The sequence below is a fragment of the Chelon labrosus genome (assembly GCF_963514085.1).
Source record: "Chelon labrosus genome assembly, chromosome: 16".
NCBI classification, from domain to species: domain Eukaryota; kingdom Metazoa; phylum Chordata; class Actinopteri; order Mugiliformes; family Mugilidae; genus Chelon; species Chelon labrosus.
Genome location: NC_140349.1, coordinates 16,099,664 through 16,115,450, shown reverse-complemented (window position 1 = coordinate 16,115,450; position 15,787 = coordinate 16,099,664). Strand labels below are relative to the sequence as shown.

The following is a 15,787-nucleotide window of genomic DNA, read 5'->3' as shown; positions in this document are numbered from 1 at the left end:
AAGATTTCATCTTTATGGACAGTCTCATAAATATTGTGCCGATAGGAATTTTAAAAAGTTTATGAAGGGTGATGGCTCCCTCTGCTGTTGACAGCTGATAAGGGATGAAAATATTTGTTTCTGTCAAGGACTCGTTAAAAAGATAAACTTAAAGTGATACCAAACACATAACATGGATTTTCTGAATGTCAACCTGCAAGTGATAAGTCAGGTAAGTGATGCATCGTGCAGCAGAGCTACACTACGTGACCAAAAGTATGAGGACACAGAGCGGTAAGGTGACCTCTGCTTATTCTTTATTTATTTACTGAGGCTGAGCTGAGGTTTGTTGGACAGTAGTCATGATGGACAACAACTTGGCAAAAACTGCTATGATCCAGTACTAAATTCAGAAATGTGTTGCCTTTCAGTGTGATTTTTCTTTCTACTGTGTTATTTAATGATTTAGAAATACACACAGGAAATACGCCTGAACTGATGGAAGCATTTACTGCAGTGAAAGATAAATTAAGGGAATTTTATCCACAAATTATTTCATACTGCATGTGTTGAAATATACATAAACACAAATAATATGTAATAACATCTATGATCCAAACAGATCATTAGTTTCTGTAATTATTTAATTGATTTGATGATAGTTGCAATCCTTAAAACAGGAGCAAAAAGGCGAAGTGGCAAAGCAGATACAATAATTATATTTTGTACATCTTTCTACACCACCATGATCGACTGTGAATAGTCTCGTCTCACAGAGCCCGCGAGACATGTGTCCGATTTACTCCGAGCTGTGTTTTCTTCGCGTCAAGCACCTTTAGGAGCCACTAGCTGCTCAAAGTGCCACTGCTGCCGGGGGTGATGCGTGCACTGGCGCAGGAAGAGGCCTCCTGCGCTGGTGTAGATTTCTCTTGGGCTACTTTGCAGGAGCCCTCCTTCCTTCACAGCCTCCAGACATAACTGGGACTGCTGGTGGACGAGCTGGCCGCTCAGCTGAAGGCAGATAAAAGCAGATACAGTGAAGCGAGCTAGCCAAATGCCCTAGATAACCGTGTAAATGTGTGCAGCAGATATAGCAACAGGAAGAGAGAAAATAAAAAGTTAAACTCTATGCCTTGCCTTTATGAACTTCCACTGGAGCCTGCTGATGGTGGGTCGGTGAGGGGGACACAGAGAGAGGACCACCATGTCCCCCTTGGCGTCCAAACACAAAGCTCCCCTTGGACCCCATCGCACTTCACCCTCAGAGTTTAGATCACAGTGCTGCAACAGGAGGAGAGATCATCGTTCCTGGGTGTCAACTGTTTCTTCTTAACTGTTATCACTGACTAATCTGTTGTCATGGTTACCTGGCTCCCTGTCCCGCTGCATGGTGCTATCCTCATGACTGCACCCTGCAGTCCCTGCCCAAGGTGGTTGTCCGCACAGGTGCCAGTGCCGACGTTGTAGAGCTTCAAAAAGACACATGAGTATGAGTCCGTCATAGTGACGTGTACATTCTCAGTGAGTGGAGGGGAGTGTGTGGTACCTCTCCTGACAGAGCAGGCCTGTCCTGCGGGATATAGAGCTGTGGATACACTGTAGTCAGGAACCAGTGGAAGTTCCTACAGCCCAGGCTCCTCTTCAGCCGCAGACGCTCCGCGATGTTCGGGTTTTCAGACTAAACAAAGAAACATAGTTGAGATTTTTAGGCTGTGGACAGCCGCCAGCCTCTCGACCAAATGTGTCTCACACACACATACCTGCCTGATGAAATGAGCGAGCGTGTCTCTCCTATAGAAGATCTTCCTGTAAGCGTCCATCCAGGTGTCAGCTACTCGGACCTTGTTCCTCTGGAGCAGGTCCTGGTCTGGGAAGCGGTACGGCAGGTGGTGGCGATTGAGGTGGGCCACACGGGAGCAAGGAACCACCTCCATGGAGCCCCCACATGACCACACCTATGAGAGAGTATAGTACGTATTTTGGTGGTAGCAGTTAAAAAATAAACCTCTTTGTTATTGTTAAAAAGAGAAGCACAGCACATGAATTTTGCATGTTTTAATGGTCACCCTGAGAAAAACAAGTGCATTCATAATACTGTGCTCTCATACTTATGAGTTCATCGACTGATCTAAGATTTCCGTTTGCAAAATGCATCATCCCACAGCCCTACGTGAGGACCCTAACAGAAGGCAACTGAATCACTCAGGCAAGACATTGCTAAAATACCTTTAGTGGCTTAATACGAAAAGCAAATGTAGTCAGTCATCCTTCTGTCTGACATGCAAACCGGAGGATTTAGCTCCCAAATTGATATTCAATAAGTTTCCTTTACCCTGATTGACAGCTCGATTTGTTCTGCCCCCCACAGCAGCATCCCGGGGTCGTAGGCCCCCACACTTTGGAAGAAATGTCTGTCGATGGCCATGACTCCTCCTCCTAAAGCAGGGCTCCTGTCACAGGAAAAATTATCGTTACTTTTAAGAACAAACTCAAGGATGTGTGGGTGTCTCGGCAGCAGAGGGTTGACACGGATCTCAGTGCTTGGCTCTAATTGAAAATCCATTTCATAAACTTAAAACCTTGTTTTTCTTCATGACTAAAGGTCAGTTCTGCACTCATAACAGGACACATACTCATGTCATGAAACCCTACCCGACACAGCTGCACTCTGGAGCAGCTGTGAGCTCACCTGATAGGTCGAACAGCCATCTCTGAATCCTTTTCTTGCACTTGAGGGTTTGACTCCCAGTAAAAGTCAAGCCTCCAGTCGAACACTCCCCTAACCGGCCACTGGGTGGCATTGTACTGAAAGGTCTTCCAGTCAATCACATCCATGATGGGGGACACCACTCTGGTCCTGCAGGGACAACAACATTCATCTTAGCAGTTCATTTTATATTAAAACCCACTGTTTTAATGAAATTTATTGGATGTGTTGGGTCAGGCTGAGGCTGATGTTGTGAATTAAAAGTAAGACATTGTGAAATTCTTAAAGATTCTTTGTTCTCAGGGTAAAAAGGATCCTGAGGCATTGTTTTCTAATCTGAGTGTGTGTGTATGTGTTTGTGTGTCGTTAGAAATGTCTATGTCTGAGTGGCTTTTAGGCTCTTTTACACAAACCAAGTTCAAAAACAGCCCTTCGAGGACTGTTCAGTCACATGTGCTGTTTGAAATATTTCTTAAGTGTGTTTGTGTGTGATGTGATGCTGCAAGGAAATGGCATGAAAACACACAAAAGGGGAATAAAGAGAAGAAGGAGCAGGAGAAGGGTCAAACATGTGGCTGAAAGTTGTTGCAGATCCCAGGCTTTGAGAGTTCAGCCTAATTACCTAGTCTAATTAGAGCCACGCTGCAGGCAGCCTGAGACGGAAAACTGGAGCCAAATCATGAGAGCGGAGTCTTGGACACACACTCAGTACATGTATCCCCCTGCTTTACTAATAAGTAAGGACAACTAAGTCGTCTCATGTCTCACAAGTGGTTGTGTCAAATAGCACAGCACAACAGAGACAGAAGCAGAAAGTAAGCATGGACACACATCTGGTTTGGATTTCCCCTGCAAGGCCAAATGTTTATATTAATTATTCTTCATTACAAAATCCAGCTACCATTTTATGTTTTTGGCATCCAACCAGCGGAGAAAGAACAACGCAATTAGTCTGATTAAAGAGGAGTCATGCAAGTGAATAACAGGAATTTTGCACAGGCTTGCAAAGAATATACGAAGTGACTGTTAATTAGAGGAAATTGTACCTGTCCTGGGCAACTCTCTCCAGCAGCGGTTCCAGCCAACCCTTCTGGCATTCGCAGTGGGAGTCCATGAACACCAACACCTCCCCTACTGCCCTGGCAGCACCCAGAGTACGACACCCTCCAATGCCCAGGCGCCTGGTGCTGCGAATCAAACGCACCCCATCCAGGTGAGACACATACTCACTCAGGACAGTCTTCAGGTGACCTAAGGGGTGACCAGAGAAAAGGAAAGAAGAGCAGTCAGTCACTTAGACAAATGGATGGATGGATAGATGGATGGATGGATGGATGGATGGATGGATGGATACTTGATACATGGATGTATGTATGGATGTATGAATGTCAGATGGATGGATGGATCAATGCATGGATGTATGGAAGCATGGATGGAGGCTTGGATGGACATATGAATGGATGGATGCTAGGATGGATGGATGGATACTTGATACATGGATGTATGGATGGATGTATGGATGGATGGATCAATGCCTGAATGGATGGATAGATCAATGCATGGATGTATGGAAGCATGGATGGATGCTAGGATGGATGGATGGATACTTGATACTTGGATGTATGAATGGATGTATGAATGTCAGCTGGATGTATGAATGTCAGATGATGGATGGATGGATGGATGGATGGATGGATGCTAGGATGGATGGATGCTTGGATGCTTGGATGCTTGGTACATGGATGTATGGATGAATGTATGAATGTCAGATGATGGATGGATGGATGGATGGATGGATGGATGGAGAAACCCACCGTATTGGCTCAGGTCGTCCACCAGCAGGACCTCCCGCAGATACTGTCCTGGCGCAGTGTCCAGCACGCTGTGCACAGTGCGCAGGAGCGTGGACCATGCCTCGTCATGGAAACAAATAACAACACTGGCAGACGGCAGAGACTCGCTGTATTGCTCCCCAAAACACCTGTTGTGTGGTAAACAAACGCAACGACTACATTAACTTCATATACACGTCTTACTGAAACTGAGCAACTTGTTTTGCCACTGTGTGCTCACTCTGGATGGCGCGTCTCTGGCAGCTTGCGATGCAGTGAAATCCTCTCGCTGACCACCTCGTTGAAACCATATTTCTGTACTGCAGTCAGCTCCATATCCTTCTCCAGTCCCTCCAGGTGTAGCTGCACGGCTTTACCCATTTCACCGTGCGCTGGAGGACCAGAGTCTGTGGTCTCCTTGTTTACTCCGGGTAAAAGCACCTTGTAATTCCCCTTCTTCTGAGGCGGGCTCTTGGTGCCTTGTATGGATGGCACGAATAAAAGTTGGTCCTCTTGCAGAGATTTTAGCGGAGCCACATCGACTCCGAGTTCTAAGGCAGGGTCCCGGGAGTCCACGATGACCTCCAGCTCTGCTGGACCGGGAATCTGGTGCAAGGGGCGGCGGGGTGGGCCAGGTTTCTGAAGACTGCGTTCGCGGTTAAAGAGATCCGAGAGCGCCAGGGTAACCAGAGCGAATCCGAGGAGCAGCAGCCAGAGACAGAGCATCCTCCTCCGGACAGCTGTAGCTCTGCCCCACAGCCTCATCTCGAAGAGAACAGACACTGGCACGGTGCTCAAAAGTCAGTCCAGAGCTGTCTCGATTTGCACATTTTTGAGTTCTGCCTCAGCTTTGAGGTCGATTGCATTTTGCCAAAGGTATGAAAGTCAACAAGGATCATCCAGCAAAAGTAAATACATCGCACCTAATCATCGGTCTACTGAAGACTGCTGCTGTATCCATGGAGCAGCAGACCTGGGACACGAGTGACAGACAGAGCAGGTTCAAGACGAACTCTCAACTTCTAAATGGTGGAGGTGCGCAGACTTTGCCTCTCATCCAACTCCTCCCGCGGTCCTAAAGCCTGCGTAGCTCTCAGTTAAAGTAGAAGATGCGCCGGATAATCCACCTGCTCTTTTTGTTCAAGGCACTGATTCTGAACCTTAACAGGTTCTGAAAACAGAGGTTAAAACACATTTTACATACATATTCATGATGAGAATTTCCAGTACTGCAAGAGTTTATACAATACAGTTTGATCAATAACTCATACACATTTTTCTCAAGACACTTTCCAGAACCAAAAACATGAAACTCCCAAATTAGTTTATTGTTTTAAACGTGTTTCTGTCTACAGTTCGTCTGTTGTGAGCTCTGTGTCTGTGAGATGCGTAGTTTAAATAAGTTGGACTTTTAGAGAATGATAAAAATCCCAAATAAAAGTTTATGGAGGAATGTCATACCTCTGTGCCAAAACTCAGTGTTTTCTACCAGCAACAACAGCCTGCTATAAATAAGCTCACATTGCAGTGGAAACAGACAGGGTTTTTTTTATTATTATTTCCTTCTTGTGTGAGAGAGTCTGCTCGGTTCAGGCGTCTCCCCGGTGCGTCACACATCAAAGATGCACTCTCCGGCCAGCTGGCGGAGCGCCCCGTGGTCCCATGACCGACTGTCGGTGCCTGGAAGCGGGGCGGTTGCGGGGTGATCTCCCCGGTTGTCCGAGGAGATCTTGGCAGCCGGGGGTGCTGCTTTTTTTTTTTTTTTTTTTTTTTTTTTAACTGAGACAAAAACAAGCGTGTTAGTTTAGGGTTTAAACTGTGCATAGCTGTGTTCCGTCATAAACTTGTTTTTCAGTTTTGCGTCACCCTGCAAGTTTTCCACAATCTGAGCTGGTGAGAAAAGTCAAGGAGAAACGGAGAGAGAGGGAGAGAGAGAGAGAATCAAATGTCATGCGAGTATTTCTGTGGAAAATGGCAAAATATAATTTCCTTATTCATTTTCCCAGTGACCTCAGGTTGATATTTTCTTTAAGGTGGGTGACTCTGCTCCACATCACAAGAAATAAAGATCTCTGTGCGTCAGACAGGCTTCACCAGTTCTGTTTCGTATTGTGACTGGCTACAAGTTGGCTGTGGAGCCAGTTCACTGTCCTGGTGGTGGTGACTGTGTCTGCGCGAGTGGGTGGGTGGGGCAGATAGACACTCAGCTCACAATGACAGGGCAGAATGGCTTCTGATGATTATGATTATAGTATAGAGAGGGGGGAGAGGGACACCTGGGGAGACAGACCGAGAAGTTGAAAGAGCAAAGATGAGGGTGTTGCAAAGAGGGGGCAAATGAAAGAGACAGATGCATGAAAGAGCAGAGAGAGAGAGAGAGAGACAGAGAGAGTTAAGAAGTGACCGGCTCCTGACTCCAGTGTTCTTGTGGGAATCTGTTTATGAGCCTCGAGATTGAAAAAGAAAGAAGGTCTTCATGTATTTCCAGTGCTGCGCAGAGAGAACACTCCCATATGTTCCACGGTGCAGCCAAAAAACCCACACTGAACTGAAGTTTCCACCGCCAGCACATTTTCAGACGCACGCATAAACACAACACACACACACACATCACACACACACACCGAAGATCCAGGGTCCAACCAGTCCACATTCTCGGGAATGTTTTTGCATTCCGCCATTCGACTAAAGCCAGAGCTGAAAATGAGAAGGCACGACAAGTACTCTCAACCACACACACACACACACACATACACAGAGAAAGAAAGAAAGAAAGAAAGAAAGAAAGAAAGAAAAGAAAAGTGACTGTTGGCTGCTTGCTGCCTTTCTGGCTTGTTGTTCATTCATATTTTTCTGTTTTACAACCTGTGATGTCTGGAGCTGGAGAAACGCAGACAGACAGAAAGAAACAATTAGTCCATAGTCGATTAGGCTATTAGTCCATAGCCTAATCGACCAGTTGGACGATTAAAGTAATCTTTAAAGTCTTCTAGAATAATAAACCTAAGATTATTGGCATGTCACTCATTTTGGACAGTATTTCAGGTAAAACAAAAATGTACAAGGAAGTCGGTGTGATGACATTTCTTCTCTGTTTCTGACACAGAGAGGTGGAATAACCGATTAATCTATAACCAACATCATTGTATTTATTTATCTTACTGTTAGATGCAGCTAGAGTGCGTGTTCTAAAAGCACTAGCCTCTTTGAGTTGTTATATTATGGTTTTACAGTAATATAGCAATAACGTCGCGCTGAACTTTGTCAACGGTGTAATGTAATTAGTGTAATGTAATTAAACCGAGTCTTAATTTGATTTGACAGAGTGAATGGAGTTTTGCAGGAGGCTGCGTGAGAAGCTGCGGAGAGGTGCTGCCCTCTACTGGAGAGTGACAATATGACAGGTTTTTATCACATTTCATGTTTTAAAAAAATAAATAAAAAAATGTAATTTTTTTTCATTTCATTTCTACCAGGGCTTTCGGTCACCTTTGCTGGTCTTCACCTGAGGATACAGTCTTGCAGATTGAATGAATAAAAAGATACCTCGGTCTCAACAACTGATGCTTTGCTTTATGTATATAACCGTTCATGTTTTCCAGTTTTGTGGCCAGTTAAATGATTCTGATGACTTGTGGAAACAATTTAGTAACTCGTCTGCATTGTTACCATGTGGCCCAACTTCTCTGTGTTCAATGACACACAAATGTCACTGGAAATCCTTCAAACCTTCAGCTCGATGGCTGAATTTACAACTTCTTTTTTTTAAAGAGTTGATTTTCAAACAGCTGGGTCTATTAGACTGGGGACTGTTATCTGCAATCATGCAGCCATAGAGACAAAATAATCTTAACTGTTATCGTTTAAAACCCTTACCTTACCCTATTTGTTGGTTTGTTTTAATGAATTGTATTATGAGGACATTACTAAGGACAGCATTTATTCTATTCCAGTCATCTTCTTATCTTCTTTGTCTGTCTTTGGATTTAAAACTGTAAATGGATTACACATATTTGCTTTTAATTTCATTCAGCAGCCATGGTAAAGTGCCCATCCAAAGGCATTTCGAGTTCGATCTGCGATTTACCATTTATAGTTACTGTTTCACACGATCTGTTGTTCATTTCGGGACTTTGAGAAACTCTGTGTTCCTGACTTTTGAACACACATTTCAAGGTATGAGTTTGCAGTTCGGGAGCCCTTTGCTACCGTTTCCAAACGTTCTTGTGACAGCAGAAGACCCGCTGAAATAATAATAATCACATGTCGCATGGTGCTGAAAACGAGCGCACATCACACGCCTTCCTTCTGCTTTTCTGGGTGCAGCTCACGCAGAGGGATCTGTCTCACCATGACGCAGCTCCGTGCCCCCAAAAGGCACCAAATGAGGTTCCCTTGTCACACGAAGGTTATCTAACGTCAAATGGCTAAACTCGTACGACAACACAACCGTAAAATGAAAAGGTATGTGATACAATTGGGTAATCACATCATAGGATTCGTTTAATTTACTCATCTGGACCAAGCAACGTCTTCTTGGATTCAGACAGAGATAACGATAAGGATCTTTCTCATTTTTAGTTTTGTTTGATTGTGACAAAAATAATAAAAAAATAATGTGTTGGAATATTTAAATAAACCCATAAAACATAAGTTCTCTGTAGTTCAAAAAGTTACGAAAAACAAGTGATGGCGAACGAAACGGTTGATATTTACAGAGGCCTTCATGGGGGACACTGTACTCCACCAAGTAACCAAATGCATTATGCAAATATTATTTGCGCAAAAATAATAATTTAGTACAAATATGAGGGGGTAAAAATTGTGAGGAATTCATATGACCTATCCCTCAGCGCACAGCAGCTAAATAGCTTCCGATTGTTGGATAAATAGAGGTTAATTACGATTAATTTTTTTGTCAGGAAATCAAGAAATTAGAGAAGAAAAAGCAGATGAGCATGCGCACATGACAGGGCCGTCTCATCTCTCATGAGTTTTCCTGCGTCCAGGAAACTAATGAGTGGTGAGGTGCGTCTTGTTAGGAAACATCACATGTTTGTGCGCTCAGCGCAGCCAGATTAAATTAGAGAGCATCTGGGCACGTAGGGGGAAGAAGGACTAGGAGAGCTGGACGAAGAGGCGACGGGACGCGCCGTGTCGGAGCTGAGATAACCTACTTGTGGGTTTTTTTGAAAGCTTTTTTTATTTTTTTCTCAGAGAGAGAGTTGTTTTCCCCGCAGAGACGTGGAAATGGAAGTCTTGCGGTGCGTTTTTCTCCTGGCTTGTGCCTGCGTTGTTTATCAAGCTGATGGACGCCAAAGTAAGTGCTGCTTTGAAGAGTCGACTGTTAATTGATGTCGAAGTTGTGATACAGTAACTCTAAAGTTACTTTGCAAATCAACTCGTGTACTCCATAAACGTCTTTGGTTAGATGTTCACCTGAAACCACCATGATTAAAATAAGATATCCTAATTTATCCACCAGTAATTGTATCTGTGTAATTGCACGTGTTGTAGCTAAACATCTATTATTTATGGTGTAACTATTGTAATAAGACGGATTTTCAATGTCGGATATTTATCTCATAGTTAACCTGTCCTGCCATCAGCTCTCTGCAGTCAGAGTCCCATGAGCTTAATTAAGGCTCCAGCTGACAGTCTGAGCTCTGACTCAGAAAACAGAAAATCCTAAAAACACTATAAGTTTCTTTAATACAATACAACATCGAAGCCTTGTTCAGTCCAAGACTTTAAGACTTTATTTAAGTCCACTTTTCTTTGTGGAGACATATCAAAATAAAATAACTTAAAATCCTTTTTTTTTTTCTTTTTTTTTTTTTTACAAATACATATTTAGTTTAAAACCCTTCCTTTGCCATGAGCTGCGCATATGTCTGCGGTATAAATATGTTTCTTATACAAATCTCCTTTAATCAAATTATATCGATGGAATTTCTCGTTTTCGTCTGTGGGAATTTGGACACAGAAACAAAGGAGCTATAGAAAACAGGAGCATCTACAGATTAAATGCATGTTTTAGGATCAGATAAATAACTTTTTTTCACAGTTTAATAATACAGATATATTCATGGAGTCAGATATTAATGTTTAGCATCAAAATGAAATATTAGAATAATCATTTTTATTATTCTAAATTTCCCACATAGGTCTTTCTGTTTTAGCCTCCAGCTTCAGCCAAAGGGAGAATGTTATTTACATTGACTTAAAAATATTCCAATAGTAGTTTGAGATGAATCCATTCAGGAATGTCCAACTCAGGTGATTTCTATTCAGCTGTGACCCAAAGCAGATTAATGTAATTCACAATTAATTACACAGAATGTCAGAAGAAGGGCATGATTTGTTTACAGAAATGACCACCTGACAAAAAGGTTTATGTTGAAGGGAAAGCCAGAGGTTATTTTACTTCCAGTAATCTTGTGTCTCTCTACTTGATCCCCCAGCATACAAGGATATATTCCCCCACAAGCACTCAATAGGGAAGTTTCCATTTCCAATCCCACCTATACCCGGCTGGGATCCTGACACCAACCCATGGGATGATTATCTCTACCCGCCACTGAACCCACAGTCAAACGAGCTCATGCACAGAAAAGGTGAGTCGGGTTGTTTTTATCTCTGAAACATTCACTGATACATTTCAGGTCGCTGAACGTCCACTTGTCCGCAGGGAAACCCAAGGTCCGGCTGACCAGCGACAGTCCGGCTCTCAACGGCTCTTGCATCTCGTTCACTGCCAAGCTGGAGTATCCTCCATGCCAGAAGGAAGATGCCAATGGGGACCTTGTCTGGGATGAGCACTGTGAAGATGGTATGGACCTGGAGGCCTCAGGTGCTGCAAGAAAGCCAGGCCAGGCCACGAAACCTACACACATTTCATCATAGCTCCAGAAAAACACCACTGTAGCACATATGCATAAATTGCACACAAATCAGCATCACATGAAGTTAATCAGTTGCTTTTTGGCCACTTGGGGGCAGTGAAACAAGCTGTAAAGACAACACTGTCAAATAACCTCTTGAAAAATTAAACATTTGCTATTTTACACATCAAGCACACAAAGAACAGCATTAGGATTCAGGTGTGTATCATTTTAGCTTTTAGCTCTGTTTTGCACCCCCACCAACTCCTAAAGGGAAGTACTGCATCAGCCCCTTCACAAATAGTAAAGTTAGGTGTCATAAAACCAAAACAAAGAACTAAAAGAGTCTAAAATAGTCCACATAGAGCTGTACTTATTTACCCAGTTTACAGATAATTATTTGAGGATTTATTACAAGATGTCACCATGTTTATGTTGCATGTTGTCAGTTAACATATTTTTAACATACAAATATTCACCGGTGCAGCCTTAATTTTTTACATCACTCCCTTTTTCTTTTGAACAGCCAATGGACAGGTTCGCACCGGCTACGTGTACAACTGGACGTCCTGGTTGGACGACTACGGCTTTGGAAAGTGCACTGACACCGCGAAATGCAACGTGTTCCCCGACGGGAAGCCCTTCCCTCAGAGCAATGACTGGAGACGCAAGAGCTACGTCTACGTTTGGCACACAATGGGTGAGGAAGAGGTTTAATTCAGCCATGTACACGGTTAAATGCAAAGAAAGAATACATGTCAAATCTATTTATTTCCTTTGCTGGTCCCAGGCCAGTACTTTGAGACGTGTGACGGCTCCTCCTCCAGTGTGACCCTCAACACCACCAAAATCCCTGTGGGAGCAGATGTCATGGAGGTCATGGTCTACAGGAAGCGTGAGCGCAGGAAGTACAGCCCGCTCACCACCGACCACACCGTCTTCTACGTCACAGGTGAAGAGACACTCAGATGTTTAGCTTTAACATCTGTCTACATGATTCAACCACACCGCCGCAAACACGAGCAGCAACCTAGTGAATTAATTATTTATCATTCCCACAAACACGCTCCCTCAGATAAGATCCCAGTGGCGGTCAGCATCTCCCAGAAGGCTGCGAGCGGCCAGCCCGACAACGTCTTCTTCCGAGGTGAGGACGTGGTCTTCAAGGTCCAGCTCCACGACCCCAGCGGCTACCTCAAAACCGCCGCCGCCATCGACTTCATCTGGGACTTCAGAGACGGCAATCAGCTGGTGACCCACCGCAACGTGACCACGCACGCCTACAGCACGCTGGGGAAGATGAGCGTGAAGCTGGTGGTGGAGGCCGCGTTCCCCGTGGAGTGTCCGCCCGCCGCCTCCACCCAGACTCCAAGAAGTCCCACATCACTTCCTCACACAGGTGAGACAGTCACATAGATATAGACATAGATGACACATAATGAGAGATAAAACAGGTTCTGATAGCAGAATTTTAGCTTTCAGTGCACAAAGTAGTCTAAAGTGTCTTTTTCTGTTTAAACCAGCGAGGGCGCCAAAAGCAAACATTACGAGATGGATACCACTCTTGCCTCTGTATGCTGAATATGAAACTACAGTAAAGAGATGGTTAGCTTAGGGTAGCATAAAGCAAAGTAAAGGCAAGATGGGAGTGTCTTTCCAAATACAAAATCCATCTAGCTCTGGATCTTTCTACCATCGCCTGTGCAATGAAGGTAAAAATAAAATAAAAAGCCAGAAACCAATTAAGAATCGAGGGTTTCAGCACATTCTAAATGTAGGAGTTCATGTTGGTAGCTTCAAACAGGAAACAACAGATGGACAGGGGAAAGAACTGAGTGACTTTCTTTGTGTAGACCATTGTAAGATTTGAATTCATATTCATATGTCTTTTGCTCCAGGGACGCCCACACCTGCCCCTGTTTCCCACGCCGTCACCCCTAAGATGGAGACCACACAGGGTGAGGCTGCACACCTAACTGTGTTTGTGTTTACAGAAGTTGCATTTCATTGACTAATCTCAAAATACCTGCATCACATGCACACGTTTGTCCTCTGAGTTCACTTGCTGCCGTCTGCTTCCCGTTTCAGTGCCACCCAGAACCGGCCGGCCTTTCCCCTCCTCCTCCTCGTCTGCTCCCATTTCCATGACGACAGGGTTGCCCACCACAGAGACCTTCCCTCCCTTCGATTCCAGCACGACACAAAAGTCCAGCAGCTCGGCCTGGCTCCGCACCAGGCGCCTCAACACCAACGAGTGTTTCCGGTACGCCTACGGGAGCTTTGTTGGCAACATCACCATTATTGGTAGGTGGGAGGCAGCAGTGAGCCTTTTACTCTGAAAATGTTGCTCAGCGTATTTAAAGACCGGTGTGCAACTGTTCCCCCTTTTGGTGAATTATTGTGGAGGACAAGAGATAAATAAATATTGGTGCTAAATATTTGGACTGTGCCTGAAAAGCGTAAACCGTGCCAGTACTTCTGAATTTCATTAAAGTTACATAAATAATTTAACCTTTCCTTTAACTTCACCATGAACCGCAAGGTTCGCCTAATATTTTAAAGCAGGTTTTTCATTTTTATTGGATGAGGGCAGGTCAGTGTCATGGATCTAATCCAACAATTCTATGGAAATAATAACTTCCCCTGACAATGAAAGGGGAATAAAAGCCTTTTGAACAGTCGTCCTTATGTTACAGTTCAAATAGTTCTCCCACTGGAATCATCTGTTCTCCACAGAGCCCAAGCACCCAATGAACAGTCAGCAGAACAGTCGCATTGTGGACGTGTCGGCTGCCAGAGTGACCAACACAGACATCAACTTCCGGGTTAAATGTCTGGGCAGGTGAGTGTTCAATTCTTTTTTTTTTTTATTTCAAATGACAATATGACGGTTGACCAGTTTTTAGTTTTTACCCTCTTTTTCTTTATCGTAGTAACACTTCATAAAATATGTTTTCAGTGAGTTTACATTTAACTCACTGTCATATTGATGGATTTCACTAACATTTCATAATCCCCCCCCCCCAAAAAAAGGAACTAAAGAAACCATAAATTTATTGGATTATTGAATAGCACAAGTCAGAGCACTCAAATGGTAATCATTTATTTTGAGGCCAGAATGGCACTCCAATATCTTTTTATTCTGTTTTAGTGGCACGTAAACCTTCTTTTCCCTCCACTGTGATCATTTGGTGATACGGTACATTAAACATAAGCAGAAGTCTGATCATCCATCTTTCCGTCCCTCCTTCTCAGCATCCCCACTTCAGCCTGCACCATTGTGTCGGACCCCAGCTGCACTCAGGTGGGCAGCATCATGTGCGATGACGTGCCGCCGTCGTCCCAGTGCGAGGTGCATCTGAGGCGGAGGTTTCTGGAGCCTGGCACCTACTGCGTGAACATCACCCTGGAGGACTCCAGCAGCCTGGCCCTCGCCAGCACCACTGTCACCATCAACAAGTCCCAGGATCCACCTGGTTAGTCAAACACGCATGTATCCTTTTAGGCCGCCAGCATTCAGATCAGTGTCTTATCTCTCTCTTGTGTCCTTTGTAACCATTAGCGCCCAAGACTTCTCACACTGCAGGAGTGGTTATCACATCCAGTGCCGTGCTGGTGACCATCTTTGCATTCATTGCCTATCTGGTCTACAAGTGAGTAGCCTTTACATGCACAAGTATCCTGACAGAACAACATGTAAATGTGTGAAGCCCTAAACACATGCAGTTGCAATTCCTGCTTGTTTTTTAACCATTCTCCAAATATTTATTTCTCCTGCATCATTCCCTCTCCCAGGCGTTACAAGGTGTACCGGCCCATCCGCAGGTCACTTGTGGAGGACGCATGTCCCCATGCTGGAGTCGGAGGCCACATGGTCCGCCTAAGGGAGACACTTTTCCCCTCCAGCGAGGAGAGCCGTCACCTGCTGACTGAGAGACGCCCCCTGTAGGCACTGTAGAGTTGCATCAATGTGCATTTATTTGCTAACCTTGAAAAGATCCTGTGGGCTTTGCAAAAAAACAAAACAAAAAAAAAAAAAAAAAAACACAGATCTAAGCGTGGGTGAAATCATTAGAAAGTCAAAGTGGCATGGAATACATATTAGTAAATAATACTAATGTCTTGTTTGTGTCTTAATTTAGTTGTTTAAGAGCAAGATTTTGTCTGAAGCTACAGCAGTTTGTGATGGATAAAATGATTCATTGAAAAGGCTGTTAAATGTCTGAGAAAATCATTTTGTTGCTAGATTTATTGATTTTTGTCCTTTGGTTAAAATTAATGCTTTCAGTTTAGTGCCAAGGACTGCTTTACAACACCGTCCCCTTGATAATGTTAATTTACAGTTAAGAATTAATTCCATGATACCTCTTGTGGTGACCTGTGCA

The 15,787-nt window shown here is 44.0% G+C and overlaps 2 protein-coding genes across 2 annotated transcripts; one reads left to right on the top strand and one right to left on the bottom strand.

The window, feature by feature from the left end:
* Positions 1-534: 534 nt before the first annotated feature.
* LOC311501130 (polypeptide N-acetylgalactosaminyltransferase 15-like) lies at positions 535-5,456 on the bottom strand. The gene is made up of 10 exons (XM_084562802.1): positions 4,760-5,456; positions 4,501-4,667; positions 3,733-3,937; positions 2,669-2,836; positions 2,312-2,429; positions 1,740-1,934; positions 1,526-1,657; positions 1,347-1,448; positions 1,117-1,260; positions 535-990 (listed from the first exon to the last, which is right to left on the bottom strand). The coding sequence occupies exons 1-10, from the start codon at positions 5,281-5,283 to the stop codon at positions 805-807; spliced, it is 1,941 nt and encodes a 646-aa protein (XP_084418928.1). The 5' UTR covers positions 5,284-5,456; the 3' UTR covers positions 535-804.
* Positions 5,457-9,768: 4,312 nt separating this feature from the next.
* Positions 9,769-15,786, top strand: gpnmb (glycoprotein (transmembrane) nmb; the record flags this gene model as incomplete). Its single annotated transcript, XM_084564019.1, has 12 exons — positions 9,769-9,838; positions 10,983-11,135; positions 11,210-11,371; positions 11,929-12,102; positions 12,193-12,354; positions 12,478-12,801; positions 13,301-13,360; positions 13,491-13,706; positions 14,139-14,244; positions 14,658-14,878; positions 14,965-15,055; positions 15,198-15,786. 12 exons carry the CDS (start codon positions 9,769-9,771, stop codon positions 15,349-15,351), a joined length of 1,893 nt encoding a protein of 630 aa, XP_084420145.1. The 3' UTR covers positions 15,352-15,786.
* Between the last annotated feature and the right edge of the window lies 1 nt (position 15,787).

Excerpts from the sequence above, each read along its gene's own strand:
- LOC311501130 (XM_084562802.1), bottom strand. The coding sequence starts at position 5,283 with ATGAGGCTGTGGGGCAGAGCTACAGCTGTCCGGAGGAGGATGCTCTGT. Across the intron at positions 4,668-4,759 it reads CCAGAGACGCGCCATCCAGA|GTGTTTTGGGGAGCAATACA; the intron begins GTGAGCACACAG and ends ACCACACAACAG. Across the intron at positions 1,449-1,525 it reads GGCCTGCTCTGTCAGGAGAG|CTCTACAACGTCGGCACTGG; the intron begins GTACCACACACT and ends GTCTTTTTGAAG.